Source organism: Hippopotamus amphibius, chromosome 9, assembly GCF_030028045.1.
Source record: "Hippopotamus amphibius kiboko isolate mHipAmp2 chromosome 9, mHipAmp2.hap2, whole genome shotgun sequence".
NCBI classification, from domain to species: Eukaryota; Metazoa; Chordata; class Mammalia; order Artiodactyla; family Hippopotamidae; genus Hippopotamus; species Hippopotamus amphibius.
This window is the reverse complement of record NC_080194.1, coordinates 123226274-123241040: the sequence shown is the minus strand read 5'-3', so window position 1 is coordinate 123241040 and position 14767 is coordinate 123226274. Positions and strand designations below refer to the sequence as shown.

At 53.3% G+C, this 14767-nt stretch overlaps 1 protein-coding gene across 1 annotated transcript; it reads left to right on the top strand.

Annotated features, from left to right (window-relative positions):
- The first annotated feature begins 9585 nt into the window (after positions 1 to 9585).
- On the top strand, positions 9586 to 13970 carry LOC130861036 (zymogen granule protein 16 homolog B-like). The gene is made up of 4 exons (XM_057749536.1): positions 9586 to 9640; positions 9865 to 9970; positions 11030 to 11324; positions 13914 to 13970. Exons 1-4 carry the CDS (start codon positions 9586 to 9588, stop codon positions 13968 to 13970), a joined length of 513 nt encoding a protein of 170 aa, XP_057605519.1.
- The last annotated feature ends 797 nt before the right edge of the window (positions 13971 to 14767 follow it).

Below are 14767 nucleotides of genomic sequence, written 5' to 3'. Positions count from 1 at the left end.
CACTAAGATGATTGTTTCCCTTTTGCAAATGTTTAATAGACTATAGAGAAAATTGAAGTATTTCTGACAGGATCAAAATGTAAACAGAATTCAGAGCTTTGTATGTATTTTAACATATGGAGAGTTGGGTACACAAAGAGACCCCAAAATATCAACACTTGTTACCGCTGGGTGCTGGGATAATAGGTGATTATCATCTCTTTCATACTTTTTTAGCCATTTCCAGATTTTCTTCATTAACCATTTACTATTGTGTTGTAATCAGAAAGCCACAATCAAACAAAGAATCCAGTTGGTTGGGCGGTTTGTCAAGTGACATTTTCTCAGGTTTCCAGAAGGGACTTGGTACACATGCAGATTCAAGCCACCTGCTTCCAACCAAACTGTTGTTCCTACACCACTTCTAAGTAAAAATTTCAGGACCACTGTGGTTAGTAACCGTAGAATGCTAATAAGAATCTAGAACGGGAAGCTAGAAGATGATGCAGCAAGGTCTTCCAAGGTCTGAGAGAAGATTAGTTTCATTCTAGAATTCTAAGCCCAGCAAACCATCAATTAAAGGGGAGGGAAAAAAAATCACATCACTCTCAGACTGGAAAGCTTGGAAGGTTTATTCCCCACCTACCCTTTCCAAGGATGATACTCAAAGATGTTTATGTCCTAATACCCCGAAACTGTGAATATGTACTTCCCTTGGCAAAGGGGCTCTGAACACGTGATTAAGGTCAGGCCAGGAGATGGGGAGATTCTCCTGGACTATCTGGGTGGGCCTGTGTAATTACAAGTGTCCTTATACCAGAAGGAGCCAGAAGAGGGAGTCAGAGTGAAAGGGTGGGAAGTGGGAAGGCACGACCCACCTTTGCTGATTTTGCAGATGGAGGAAGCCAAGGAATGAGGGCAGCCCCTAGAAGCTGGAAAAGGCAAGGAAAGGGATCCCCCCAGAGCCTCCTGAAAGGGACGCACCCCGCCAACACCTTGATTTTAGTTCAGCCCACAAACGGTAAGACAGCTCTGCCAGGCACCAGACCTAGGAGGAGGCGGAAGTTGGGGAGGTTTGGGGTTCAGAGGCCACCAGAAGACAGGAGAAAGGTGGAACAGGCGCCCGCTAGTGGCATCTACCCACAAATGCACAGCTCCCTGGGATGTCAGAATAGGAAACTGCCTAGGGCAGATGTCCCGGGTGACTGCATCTCAGCCCCAGTTGGCTGGAGAGGCTTATGTTAGAGACAGTGTTGTCCTGGGAAACAAGACTGGGGAGCTCCTGTGGGGCCAGGATCAGCTCCCTACCTGCCCCCCCCCCCCAGGGTGGGGGGAACAGGAGGGAGGAGGAAGGTCCTGGGAGGAGGGCAGTAGGGCCCAGTCATGTCACCAGCCCCGTTTGTCCAGGAGGGGCAAGAGCCCCCCACTAATCCCTTCCTAGGGACCAGTACTTGGGCCTGGGCCCGGCCTGGCCAGCACACTGTAGGGCCAGCATGGATCAGGCCCAGGAGCACCTGAGCCAACACCAGGAAGAGAGGCAGGCCCAGCCCAGTAGCTGCACGTGGTCAGGGCACCCAGGACGTGGGGTGGTGAGGGGTGACCCATGAGTGACCCAGACAGACCTCCTCATTGGGAGGGACGTCCAGTCAACAGATAAGTGAACAAAACCAAGAAATATTCATACCTCGCCTTTTTTTGGGTTCCCGGGGCAAGCCAAGCTGGGCCCAGCTGGGCATGGCGGGGTGACCTGGCCTCTAGGCTGAGCAGGGCAGAGGCTGATTTTGGCCTTGTGGGGATTCCTGGGATGCCCCCGGTACACACGGTGGTGGGGGGGGGATGTGGGTGTGCGCACAGGGCTCTGTCCCTCCCAGGCTGCGCTACAGTTTGGGACAGCGCCCCCTCCTGGCCCAGAGAGGAAGTCCCCAGGTCCATCCTGACAGGCGCTGGGGGCAGAGTGAGAAAAGGAGCCCAGCCCTCAGCCCCCAGCCCCGAGCCCGGGTGCCTCCTGCCCAGGCGGGAGCCCCTGGGCTCTGTGATGGTGCCCTTCCTTCAGAAGGAGACGCACACTGCAGCGAGCTGTCCTGCTGTCCCCACCCCGCCCTGTGCGTCCCTCCCTAGCACCTGATCCCCGTCAGCATCTACCTCTGAGGAATCACCTGAGACGGGTGGGCCTGCTCCCTTTTCCTCCCAGGAGAACTTCTCTTACCTGAAGAAATAGCCCCATCAGTCTATCAGGAGGCCCCGTGGGTGGCCCAAAGGCATTGTTTTGATTTGTGTGTCCCAAACTGTACAGTTGCCTGGGAGACACACCTGTCTTCCAAAGTGGCTATGCCAATTTTGTGTTCCCACCAGCAATGAATGAGAGTTCCATCTCATTTCTTATATCTAAAAATTTGTACCTACCTTACAGACTGTTAGAATGAAATGAGTTAATATATAAAGGGCTTAGAATAATACCTGATATAGTGTAAGTACTATCCATGGGCTCTCACCACCATCACCACCATCACCATCACCATCATCACCACCTGACCCAGTCGGCAGGTTTTTGTGAGGAAGAGAGCTCCCAATTCTTGAGGCCCCAGCATGAGAATCAAGCCAGGGTGACCATTTTACTTCTCAAGATCGATCCCAGAACAGCCCAGCCCTCCTCAACCATGGTTCCTCTTTGGCTGTGGCTCCCAATGCACGTTCCATGGAATGTTATTTCCCAGGGATGTTAATAGTCTTCATTTGTAAATGGATTCTATGATCACAGACTTTGGGGAAAATTAAATTTTTTTTTTTTTTGTCGCAGAACTTGTCAGTGACTTTGATTTGCTAAAATGCATCAGGATTCCGGAAGAGAAAATATAGTGGGCAGCATTCCCCGAAACGACTTGACTGTGGGAACCTCGCTTTTAAGGAATTTTCCAAGGGGCGTGTGAGATGCTGCCCACCGTCTCAAGGGCCAAGCTGGATTCTGACACTTCCCTATGTCTCTGTCTCTGTCTCTCTCTCTCAGGACCCCCGATCTGACAGCCTCCATCTTCTCGGGTGGATTTCTCTCCAGTAATATCTCGTCTCCTTTTAGCACCTGTCCCTGCCATGTGCCCCATCCGACACAAGGGGGCGATAGCAAGCCGAGACCCTGCTGCGGAAGCGGTCCAGGTGTTCATTGAGAAGTGAGGAAATGGCACAACATCCTCATTTCCTCACTGGATGTTAACTAAATAAAGCAAATAGATGAAAATGCAGGGAATTAAGGTGCCTGAGACAATGCTTATTTCCATGTACTTATTTCTATGTTGTGATGACTCTGGCCTCCCAGCTGCCATCACCCCCATTGTCAATCTCCATCTGCTCAGGCTCTCTGTGTAGAGTCCTTCTTTTACAGGGGTGGGGGGAGCTCCCTTTCTTTCCACCCCCAGGAGATCGCTCCCTTCCTGAGTCTGATGGCAGAGCCACCAGATCATCTGCCTAATAAAGAGGCTTGTTTTTCCTTTTAATGTGGGAAGGAGATCATGGCTTGAAGAACTGGTACGTGTCCTGTCTGGGGCTGCTCATCTGCTCCTTCTCAGCCTTGTCATGCCCCTGCCCTGGACAAATGTTTCAGGTGATGGGAGAAATGGCTCTGCAGAGCCAGGCTTCTTAGCAAAGTAAAAACTAGCTTTATGATGATTATCAAAGTAATGCATTCTCGTTAGAGAATAAAAGGCAACCAAAGGAGCTTAAAGAATAAACTTAAAGAAAATCACCAGAACCAAACCTGTAATCAATCGCCTAGTATTGGATATTTGGGCTGTTGAAAAATTGTCATTAAAAATGATATCTTCAGGAAAATCTTCATTTTTAAATTTGGCACACCTTCCTAATCATTCCTTAGGATAACTTTTCTATGGGTGCAATGCTTTAGCCAAATGGGCTTCATGTTTTTAAGGTTTTTAAGCCACAAGAAGGCCCCCAGAACACTCCCCCAAGAAAGTCAGAGGAACCCACTCCCACTGTTCCTGACACTAGCTTCCAATTTTATATCTTTTGAGAACTTATAAGTTAAAAAAATGCATCTCATTTAAAAAAGAATAATCATTTTGTCTTTGTAAAATTAGTACAACCGTATGTAAAAAATGGAAGCAATACAAAAAGAACAGAAAATAGAAAAATGTCCTAAATTCCACCATCCAGAAATAACTCTAGTTTTGTTTGAACACTGTTCCAGAAATCTGTTTGGAAAGAGAAGTTCAAGGACAGGCAGACAGAAGGATGGATAAGAGTGTGGGTCACAGACATATGGACACAGGGCGGGAAGGGGAAGGTGGCACGAATTGGGAGATTGGGATTGACATATATGCATGGCTGTGTGTAGAATAGCTAGCTAGTGGGAACATGCTATAAAGCACAGGAAGCTCAGCTTGGTGCTCTGTGATGACCTAGATGGGTGGGATGCAGTGTTGGGGGGGAGAAGGGAGGTCCAAGAGGGAGGGGACCAAGAGGTATACATATAGCTGATTCACTTCATAGTACAGCAGAAACTAACACAGCATTGTAAAGCAATTATACTCCAATTAAAAAAGAGTGTGGGTCAGCATGGAGGCCTGCTTCTGTTGCTGTAATAATGGCTACTCTGTGCACCGAGGCCAAATAGAAATACAGAGACAGAGATTTTGGAGGAAGAGAGAGATGGCTTTATTTTTCTGCCAGGCAGAAGGGAAGACACAGCAGGCTAGCGCCTCAAGAACTGTGCTCCCTGCTCCTCAGGAGTCGGGCAAGAGTTTATATGTGGGGCTTGCAGTCTGGGTAAATGGTAAGAGTCCAGGTAGCGAGGATCTTGCATTCTTTTCTTCTGCAAATTCATGGCCAAAGCTGGCATTAGGCAGCGCAGCAACCGGGTCTGGTGTCCCTGAAGTTATCGGCCCATGACCTTCTTTCTGAAATGGGTGCTACAAAGGAGTGTAGGAGGGGAAGAAATGCCAGGTGCAAGGTGTGATTCATATGAGTAATCAGCTTTGTGAAGGACAAGTCTAGCTACAAGTGTTTGTTAGTAGTAACAGCTAAAGAACAACCAAGATTGTTTAACTCTTTCAGGCCAGGTTATCTTTCTCCTGTAGCCTGTTTGAATTTCTCTTTGTTTTCCTTGCTCTCAAGAGGAAAAAGAACAATCACTCCTGTTTGCATTGCAACACTTCTCCTAGACACATCCAAACTCTAGAAAACAACACAATATTTACAAAGAGAATAATTCTCTAAGAATGCTGGGTCCCAGTGATGTGGCGGAGCCTCTCAAAGATGTAGGCAGATAGGGTTGAGCTGATTTGCATCTAGTGGCTTGGAGGCAGGATGCAGTGGGTCTGGGCTTCATGAGAGGTTCTCAGGAAACCTCAGGCTCTTTGGGTAACTCCCTATAGTGGGTTGAACCAGAAAGAGAGCCCTCACCATGAACAGAATCTGCTGGAGCCTTGATCTTGGACTTCCAGCCTCCAGAACTGTGAGAATAAACCTTTGCTGTTTAAGCCCCTCCCCCACCCCGGTCTGTAGTATTTGTTACAGCAGCCTAAGCTGACTGATACACCAGGTGAAAAACACTTGTGCCAGGGCAGCCTCAGGGAATTGAACCTGCAGATCTTGCCTCCCTCAACCTTACACTTGGGTATAGTTCATTTTATTTTCAGCACTTGCACTAATGGAATTTTAATTACATAAAAGATTAGACAAAAATGTGTGGTTGGGTGACCTGACATTCCATTAAATGTATTGAGTTTCTCTTGGGAAAAGTGGAGAAACCTGTTTTGCTTAGAGCATCCAATGAGATTTTTGAATGAGTGAGTAAAAGGGAAAGAGTAAAGAGTTTCAGAAATGCACAGCCAAGTTGTCCCCTTAGGATGGGCCTCCTTGTCTGGCAGCAGCTGCCCAAAGGCGAGCCTGGGCACAAAGGCCAGCATTGGACTTCCCTTGGGACCAGGACAAAATGCGCTTTGCCTTCTGATCTTTCCCCTTCTCCCATTCAGCAGGATCTCCCATCTGATTCCTTGGGCCTAATGCTTCAGCTAAGGGCACGTGAAGGAGTCAGCATCCCACCCCCTGGCCCCAGGAGTCTGAGCCTGGGACACAGGATCCAGCCTCCGAGCCAGGCTGGGGCTCCCTGAAGAGGGCTGCAGGGAGGTGCCCACCAGCTCTGAGTGTACTGCGGATGGAGGCCCTCAGTCTGCTGTGCCTCAGTCTGCAGAGCACAGAGGGTGTTCGCAAGCCCCACATTCAGGGGGAGGGAGGCAAGGGATGTCAACCCTGACTCACCCCTGACCCACAAGCAAGCCAGCTCCTTGTCTGCCTCTGCTGGGAGAAGGGGGCCCAATTGTTCCAGGCTCCTGGCAGAGTGAGATCCGGGGCACGCCCACAGAGCGGATTATAGTTTCAATGCCCCTATATCCCCTCAGGGGCAGCCCTGATCCCAAGGGACAAAGGGCTTGTGTTAAGTCTCCCAAGCAAGCTCAGGGCCAGCACTGGGCCAGTGTGGAAGAGGGAGTGGGGCTCCTATGGGGGCGGGGCTTCCGGGAGAGGTGTGCATGGTGTACACGGCTGTGCAGGGCCAGTGCAAGCTCCCGGGTGCAGGGGTAGCTGGGCAAATGTGTGTGTGTTTGAAGGTGCATCCGTGTTTGAGCCTGTGGTGCACACATGCACTTTGAACACAGATGTGTGCAGGTGCATCCCTTATATGCTTGCTGCTGCACTCTGAAAATGTGCCTTCTGTGTGCCCTCGGGCAGCTCCTGTCAACCCCTCCTTGTCCAGGCTGGCAGCCGGTTCTTCATCCAACTCCCACCCCAGGTACTACTTCCTATAGTCCCAGCCCAGACAGACCTCCCTTCTGAGCTCAAACTCTGGCAGCCTGCAGCTAGAAGGAAGCCTCCCAAACTGGCAGCAGTAGCAGAAAAAGCGCCCGAGGCTGGGCTGGGACAGGAACACAAGCCCCCTTTGTGCCCCTCTGGGCCCCTTCCTCCAGGGGCTGCGCCTGCCAAGGTCCTAGGCCTCTTCCGTCTCTGCCTCCCCCAAGAGGATCCCGGGGCCTCGGGAGGGGTTCTGTGCCCCCTCTGCATCCTGCTGGCCCTGCCCTTGCGCAGCCCAGCCTCTGTTGCACTCACGGGGCTGAAGGGCTCTGGGGGCGGGGTGGAGAGCTCTTAAGAACAGGTGGGGGCCCTCACCCTTGCAACATGAGTCAGTGGGGGCCTGAGCCCCAGGGAGCCTGTCCAGGGAGCCCAGTGCAGGGCCAGAAGAACAAAGCTGCTCTCTGCTCCCTTCTCCCACTAAAGGCTGGTTGTTAAATGAAACCCTCCAGGCCCCTGCAGCCAAGACCATGGACAGGGCTGCATCTGTTGCAGGGGAGGGACAGGGATGCATCAGGGAACCTGACTTTGTAAGTGAAGGGCCACAGGTTTTTAGGTTTTCTGGGCCATAAAGTCTCTGTCACAACTGACCAGCTCTGCCTTCACAGCCTGGATGCAGCCCCAGACAATATGCAAATGGATGGGAGATAACACTTGCTTATGGGTAATTGCATTGGCATTTCATGAACTTTCCATGTGTCATATTCTTCTGAATTTTCTCTGACCATTTAAAAATATAAAAAGTAGGACTTCCTCAGTGATGCAGTGGTTAAGAATCCGCCTGCCAATGCAGGGGACACGGGTTCGATCCCTGCCTCAGGAAGATCCCACATGCCAGGGAGCAACTAAGTCTGTGCGCCACAACTATTGAGCCCGTGTGCCACAACTACTGAAGCCCACGCACCTAGAGCCTGTGCTCCGCAACAAGAGAAAGCCCATTGTGCAGCAACGAAGATCCAACGCAGCCAATAAGTAAAGTAATTAAAAAATATATATATACACATATAAAAAGTATTCTTACCTCACAAATTGTGCAAAAACTGATGGAGGGCTGGACTTCAGGCCATAGTGTGCTGACCCCTGGCCTAGGGATGTGATGTAAGTAAGGGAGGTGCCAGCTAGACAGGGCCTTCACCCTGACCCCAGGCCCCCAGAACTGCCATCCCGAGGAAGCCAGGGTCCCCAGGTCCTGGCAGCCAGCACCTCCTGAGTGAGGCTGTGCACAGGCCAGGCAATGCTCTGTGCCCCTTTTCCTTGTAACCACATGGAGGGAGGTCTGGACCCTCTAGTCTACGCCCAGCCTGTTTCCTATGGCAACGGTCCAGCACAGCCGAGGGGTCCACTCCTTCTCCAGGCCTGGATAGCTCCCCACAGCGAAGACACCACCATCCATGGAAACTGTCACCTACACAGACAGGTCTGCTGTTTCTAATCTTAGCCGATTCCAAAGGCTGCTCAAGAATAACCTGCACACCTGCCTGCATGTGTAAAGCCTTCAGTGTTCAGACCCCTGGATGGAGAAGGATCTCACTGAATTCTCATAGGAGGGTCTATTGCTACCCGTGTATAACAGAGGGGACAACTGAAGCACATGGGGGTGACATGAGCTCCCCAAAGCGCGTGCCTAGGAAGTAGGAAAGCGGGGATTCAGTTGCACTGGGCTCCAGCTCCACACACACAGTCACCCCTATGTGGAGGACTATGACCCCTTGGCTCTTCCCAAAGGTCAGGGAGGCCCTGCAGACAGTCTGAGCTCCATCCAGTCACACAAAGCCTGGGCTTGCTGTACCAAGAAGGTCCCCAGATCCCCAGCCCTCAGGAAATACCCAAATACATCCTGGCTAAAGTCTAAGCCCTCGGCCTGGCCCCAGGTGCTCTGGGAAGAACTGGCCTGGAAAGTTGTTCTGTCCCCGTCCCCCTGTGCCTTCTGTCCTGGGGTCATTGTTACCAGTCATCCTATAGCTCATTCAGCCCAGTTAATCCCAGTTACACCAGACCCAGTACAAAGGAAAGATCTCAGACGTCTTCCAGTGACAGACCATGGAGGGCCAGTGCCTGGGGTGTCTCCACCACCTTGCACCAGGCACTCAGAACTGGACTGTCCACTCTGGCTCTCTGAGGGTCAGAGGGGAAAGCCCAGGGGACACAGGGCTCTCCCCAGGCCCGAATGAGGCCCTGAACTGGGTTCTACACGAGGTAGGAGCCCTGGGTCCCATGAAGCTACTGCGGTAGCAACCCCGAAGCACCCCTGTAGGGTTCAACCCTGTTTGGTCAAGCTGGGAAGAACTCTCAGGAAACCTCCCTTAACTCCAAAGTCAAGGTCTAGTGCAGGTGCCCAGGATAGACCCACAGAGGACAGTGAAATACTTTCACTGTCCTGTCTTGTTTGTGTAGGACACAGGGCCAAGACAATAAACACAGCACGTCCGGAAGCCTCCCTTTGGATAGCTGTGGGGATTCCCCCAGGAAGAGCCCCCACTGCCCAGCTCCTTCCTGTGCCCTGGTGGCCCCCTTGCTCCTTCCTTCTGGAGGGGGGCCCACAGGGCCCAGGAAGGTATAAAGGGCCAGGTGGAGGGCACCCAGGCACAACAAGACACCCCAGAGCCAGGACTGGACCACCAGACTCTCCAGGCCAGGTAAGGCAGTGCCCCCTGCCGTGGATGGGCCCACGAGGCCGGGCGGGGCCCCTCTCGGAGAGCCGGGTGACCTGTCCTCTTGTCTCCAGGAGCCCTGACTCGCCCGCCAGAAGCCATGCTGCTGTGGCTGACCCTCGCCCTCCTGTGGAGCCCCACCTGCTGGGCACAGCGTAAGTCTGTCTGGGTCTCTGCTCTCCAGCCCATTCCCCAGGGGCCACCCTCACCTCCCTCCATCCAGGACCTGGGGTCTGGGCCCAGCCCTGTCACAGACCAACTCTCGTCTCAGGCCTGTGCTGTTGTCTGGAGGGGGTGTGTCCTCTTCTGGCCAGAAATAACCAACATATCCCTGTGTGTTTACTTTTTTTCTCTCCCACCTGGTTCTCTCATCTAATAGAGTTGTATGGGTCCGGAGGAGGCTCGTATTTCAGTACCTCCAAAGACAATGAAAATAATATCACTGCGATTCGAGTGTCTATAGGTGTGTTTGGCATATTTAAGAGGTGAGCAGTAGCAGGACCTTGGAGCCCTTCTCTGTGTCCCAACTCCCGCCCCAGTGTTGGGAACGGGGGTGGGGGGAGACTTAGGGTCATTTTTCCCAACACCCTCACTGGGGTCCTGATGACTTGCTGAGTCCAGTCAAGTCCTGGTGTTCTGTGGCCACCAGCCTTCACCCTCTGTTTGTCCCTTTGCCTCTGCTGCTTCCTCTCCCGCACACCAGCTCTCCTCCCTTCTCTCTTGTCCTGCAAGTCTGGTCTCTGCTTTCTGGGTTGATCTAAAGGGAGGGGTAGGTTTCTCCCCACTTTCTTCAACCCAAATTAAACTCAACCAGAAATGGCCTCTCAATTTGAGAATGCCTGATGGGAAGTGCAGGGAAAAGTCTGCCGAGGTTAGGGTCAAAGGGAAAAGGAGGTGAGGTTCAGAGTGGACCACTGACTGAACACAGAAAGTGTGTAGAGGCAGCAAGCCCAGAGTCTTTCCCTAATAATGGTTTCACTCAAAATCTTGGGTGGATATTCGCTCTCACTTATAGGGTCTCTGGGACCTGGGAGAGGGAATGGGCCAGAGCAGCAGGAACTAAAGGAGACAGAATGTGGGTGTGGCCAGGTGAGGAGGGGAGGCTCTGGGACAGGCACAAAGGTCGGGGAAGGTCACAGATGAGAGTCGCCTGCTTCTAGGGCCTACCCCCTGGTCTAGTTGGAGTGACCTGGGCTCCAAAAGCCCAAGCTGGGCCCGGGGACAGCTGCCGGCACCTCCTGAGGGTCATGGTGACTGGACACCTTGCGGGGCTCTCCTGAGGGAAGATCTCACTGACTGCTCCCCCAAATCACTCCCACTTTGCACATGAGCAAACTGAGGCCTAGAAAGGCTGGGTAACAAGCCCCAAATCACAGAGCCTGAACATGGCAGAGCAGGGGATTGAGACCCACAGGCCTGTCTCAGGCACCGAAAATCACATTCTCAGGGACAGGCTCTCCTCCTTTCTGGTGACCAGGGGAAAGAGAATCTAAGAATGGTGAGTCACCTGGGTCCCAGGCCTTCAAAACTCCCCTTGCTCCCAGTATCCAGGTGAGGTTCGGGTCCGCCTGGAGTGAAAGATATGGAGCACCAGGTGGGACGACCCAGGAATTCATCCTGCAACCAGGTGAAAACATTGTAGGCATCTACGGCTCCTACAGGCTTTTCCTCCGGTACCTGGTCCTATACACCAACTTTGGGAACTTGGCCATATTTGGAGAGGAAGGTGGCAAGACCTTTTATGTCTACCCTGATGACAGTAATAAGGTGCTCACTGGAATCTTTGGGCATTATAGGCTCCTGGGCATTTCCAGTATCGGCTTTGAGTGGGATTACCCTGTATGATAGGAGAGCAAACAGCAACTCAACCAAAAAGAAATGACTGCTCCTGGGTTCCCAAGGCTGGGATGTGGGTGACTCTGCTGAGGCCGTCTGGCTGGTGGTGGGCTGCCTGCACAGGGGAGTCTGCGTTGAGACCCTGAATCAGAATCCACCAATAAATCAAACTTCTGCAGCAACAGTGCGTCCAGGCATGGTCCCTGAGTCTGGGATACGAACAAAGCCTTTTGAGTTGTGAGGGACGAGGCCTCTGGGGTGGAGCACACTGAGCAGAGGTGCAGGACAAGGCAGGAGGTGGGTCTGACACCCCAGGTCTCGGTGATTCTGCCCCGGATGCCGGGCCTGCCCGTGCAGACTCCGGGCCGATCCCATAATCTGTGAGGATTTGGGCCTCCAAGGATGCCCCATCCTCTGCTCCGGATCCCCAAATCCATCCAGGTGGCCTGCAATGCCCAGGTCAATTCCAGGATTCTCCAAGCATGTAAAGAGCCTCAGGGAAGCCACTCATTCATTTACCCATCACTCACTCAACATACATTTGCCAAGGCCTGGCCCACCAAAGAATCCCTGGACACCAGAGAAATGAAGAGGCCAGCTATCCAGCTGGGGACACCCGATGCGGGACAGATGCAGAAGCAGATGGTGGCAGTTAGTTGTTGCATCTGCATTGATAGGGACAGGTGTAGTGCCCTGTGCACAGGTGCGGACACAGCCGTGGGTGTGCTTTAGGGAAGCCTTCCTGGAGGAGGCAACATCTGAGCTAAGTCCTAAAACCTGAGTGAGAACTGGCCAGGTGGGGACAAGGGGAGGAGGCCACTGCAGATCCAGAGGTCAACAAGGGCAGAGGCCAGAGCCAGGGGTCTCCGAGACACCACTCCTTGAACAGTGGTCACTTGTCACAGCCCAGAGGAAACCTAACACAGACCCAGGCCTTGCACGCTCTATCAGACACATCCATCAAACTGCCACAGCCACACATGCAGCCGCAGTGCAAAGCGCCAGGCCCTGTCCCACCTCAGCTCCCTGCACAGCAGCCCTGGAAAGACAGGACGTCTATTGTGTCCATTTGCAAAAGGAGGAAAGGGAGGCCCAGAGAGCACAGTGGCTTGGCCTGTCACACAGCGCTAATGGCAGAGTCAGGATTCAGACTGAGGAGGTCTGGCTGCTAAGTCTGGGTTCAGAACCCCGGACCCAGCAGAGGTGTCCCCACCAACCCTCATCTCTCTGTGAGATACTCGCTGATGTGTTTCTCGTCTCTAGTTTAATTTTAATTTTATAGCCTGGTTGAGGGTCACTTAGTGCTTCTTAAGCTGGAGTCTGTGGGAAAATTCAGGAATCCATGAACTCAGATGAGGAAAAAAGCACTGATATTTTCATTGTCTTCTACCGGAAATTTCATGTTTCTTTCGGTATGAAGGGCATGTCTTTAACAGCACCTGTGATCTCATCATAGCAATTATAGTCATCCCAGATAGCTTGAAATTCATACTCGGCACTGCTTCAAAATTATGGGTGTTTGCGGATTTGCCTGTTCCTTTTTTTTTTTTTTTAATTGTATTTTGGCTGTGCGCCGCTTGGCATGTGGGATGGTTTCCTGACTAGGGATTGAACCCAGGTCTCCACAGCGAAAGTACCAAATCCTAACCATTAGGCAACAAGGGACCCCGCCCCCCCCCAGATGCCTTTTCCTGAATCAATAATAAAAGCACAGGTGTTCGTAGCACACTTGCAAGGCACGTGTTGACAGGTGTATCTTCTGCTGCTTTGTGAGATGTTCCTTTCTTCCTGTGTCAGGGGACGGCAGATGGAAGGAACCAGAAAAAGCAGCAAAACGTAGAGTGGAGCTTTTCCAGCCTCAGGCTTGGCTGAAGAAATCTCCAGCTCTTTGTCTGCACTGCTTCTTGGTGCGTTGTTTGCTGAGGGCTTAGCAGGCTGGCAGCCCTTCTACATTCCCTTCCCCCAACCAGGTGGCCCCCCACCTGTCCCAAGGGGCTGAATGGGTGACAACCCGTCCTCCCCGTGTGGTGCCCTGGGAAGGTGGGTTGGGTTGTGCTGAGGTCTGCATGTGCACATTAGCTGGGGGATGTTTGCAAGAACCAGGGACAGGGAAGGGGGCTGAATGCTGGCTGGGAAGAGACCGAGCAGCCTGGGGCACCTGGAGCTCAGTGGGGCTGTCCGCGGATTGGGGGGCAAAGGGGTGTGGCTACGACTGTCGGGCTCAGGACTTGTCTGGCCTTGGCCACCATCTCCCCAAGAGACCTCAGGCAAGATGCCGAACCTCTCCCAGCCTGTTTCTTCAGATACAGTGGGAATAAAGCAGTGATGTGATATCACCAGGGTCACCTAGTCTGGAGGCCTGGCCCAAGTGATGCTCCCCAGCAGTGCTATTCTGAGTCACTGGACAGGGGAGGGGGTTAGACTTTTAATTTATGAAGAAGAGCACAGGCAACTCCACCCAAATGAGGGAAGGGTGGGGCCCTGTCTCCCACTTTTTCTTCAGCAGGCCTTCTGTTCCTGGCAGTTGCTACTGTGTCTTCGACCCCTTGTGGGTCACCTAACGCACAATCTGCCTGATTTCTTCCTCCCCAGGTACCCAGGGTTCTGTGCATCTTGGGTATTTCAGAGCAAACATCGGTCACGGAGTAGGGGTGGAGGGCTGTGGTGGGAAGTAGGTGGCCAGTGATCTGCCTCCCTCCCAGCACCTGGCTGAGGTTTAGGGCGCACTGGAGCCCGCGGTTAGGAGCCCCCAGCCGCAGCGGGCAGGAGTCCCGGCTGTGGATCCGCTAGCGGGTCACCCGGGCGGTCTGCATCCGGCACTTGCGCTGCGGCACCAGCAGGGGGCGCCAGGCCACCAGCGGGCGCCCCGCAGGCCTGCGGTTCAGCGCCCGCCCTCCCGCCTCTCGGCGGCCCCTTCGGGCAGCCAACCGCCAGCACCAGCTCCTCTGCCTTCCCGGGAATAAGCTTCAAGTGGGTATTTGGCCCCGAGAAGCCGTTCGCACAGTCGCCTCGCCGCGGTGACCCCAGAGCTGACGACCCGCGCAGGGAAGCAGGACCCAGCCAGGCCCAGCGCTGTCCTGAGCCGGTCCGGGTCTCACCGTGCGCTGCTTCCTCGCAGCCACATGGGCTCGCTCCTCTGTCGGGACCGGAGGCCAGGCGACCCGGGCTGGTACCAATCGGCCAGTACCAACTGAGAGCGACGCTGAATGCCCGTGTTGAATAAACGTTCTGCACACACGTGAGCCCGCCTGGTTCTTGTCACCAAACGGAGTGGCTCCAGGCGCCCCCAAGCTCCCTGGCCCCGCGCACTAAGCAGAGTCTTGCACCCTGATGACCCGAGGTCCTGAGAACAGGTGCAGCGTCTCCACCACGCGTGACTCCGTGGGGCCCGGCCAGGGCTTGGCCCGGAGGACGCCTCAGGGTTTGCAGTGGGAACGATGAGGGAA

Bases quoted from the DNA above. Each gene is read 5' to 3' on its own strand.
- LOC130861036 (XM_057749536.1), top strand. From the start codon at position 9,586: ATGCTGCTGTGGCTGACCCTCGCCCTCCTGTGGAGCCCCACCTGCTGG. The intron at 9,641-9,864 runs GTAAGTCTGTCT...CTCATCTAATAG, and splicing joins CCCCACCTGCTGGGCACAGC to AGTTGTATGGGTCCGGAGGA. The intron at 9,971-11,029 runs GTGAGCAGTAGC...CCTTGCTCCCAG, and splicing joins GTGTTTGGCATATTTAAGAG to TATCCAGGTGAGGTTCGGGT.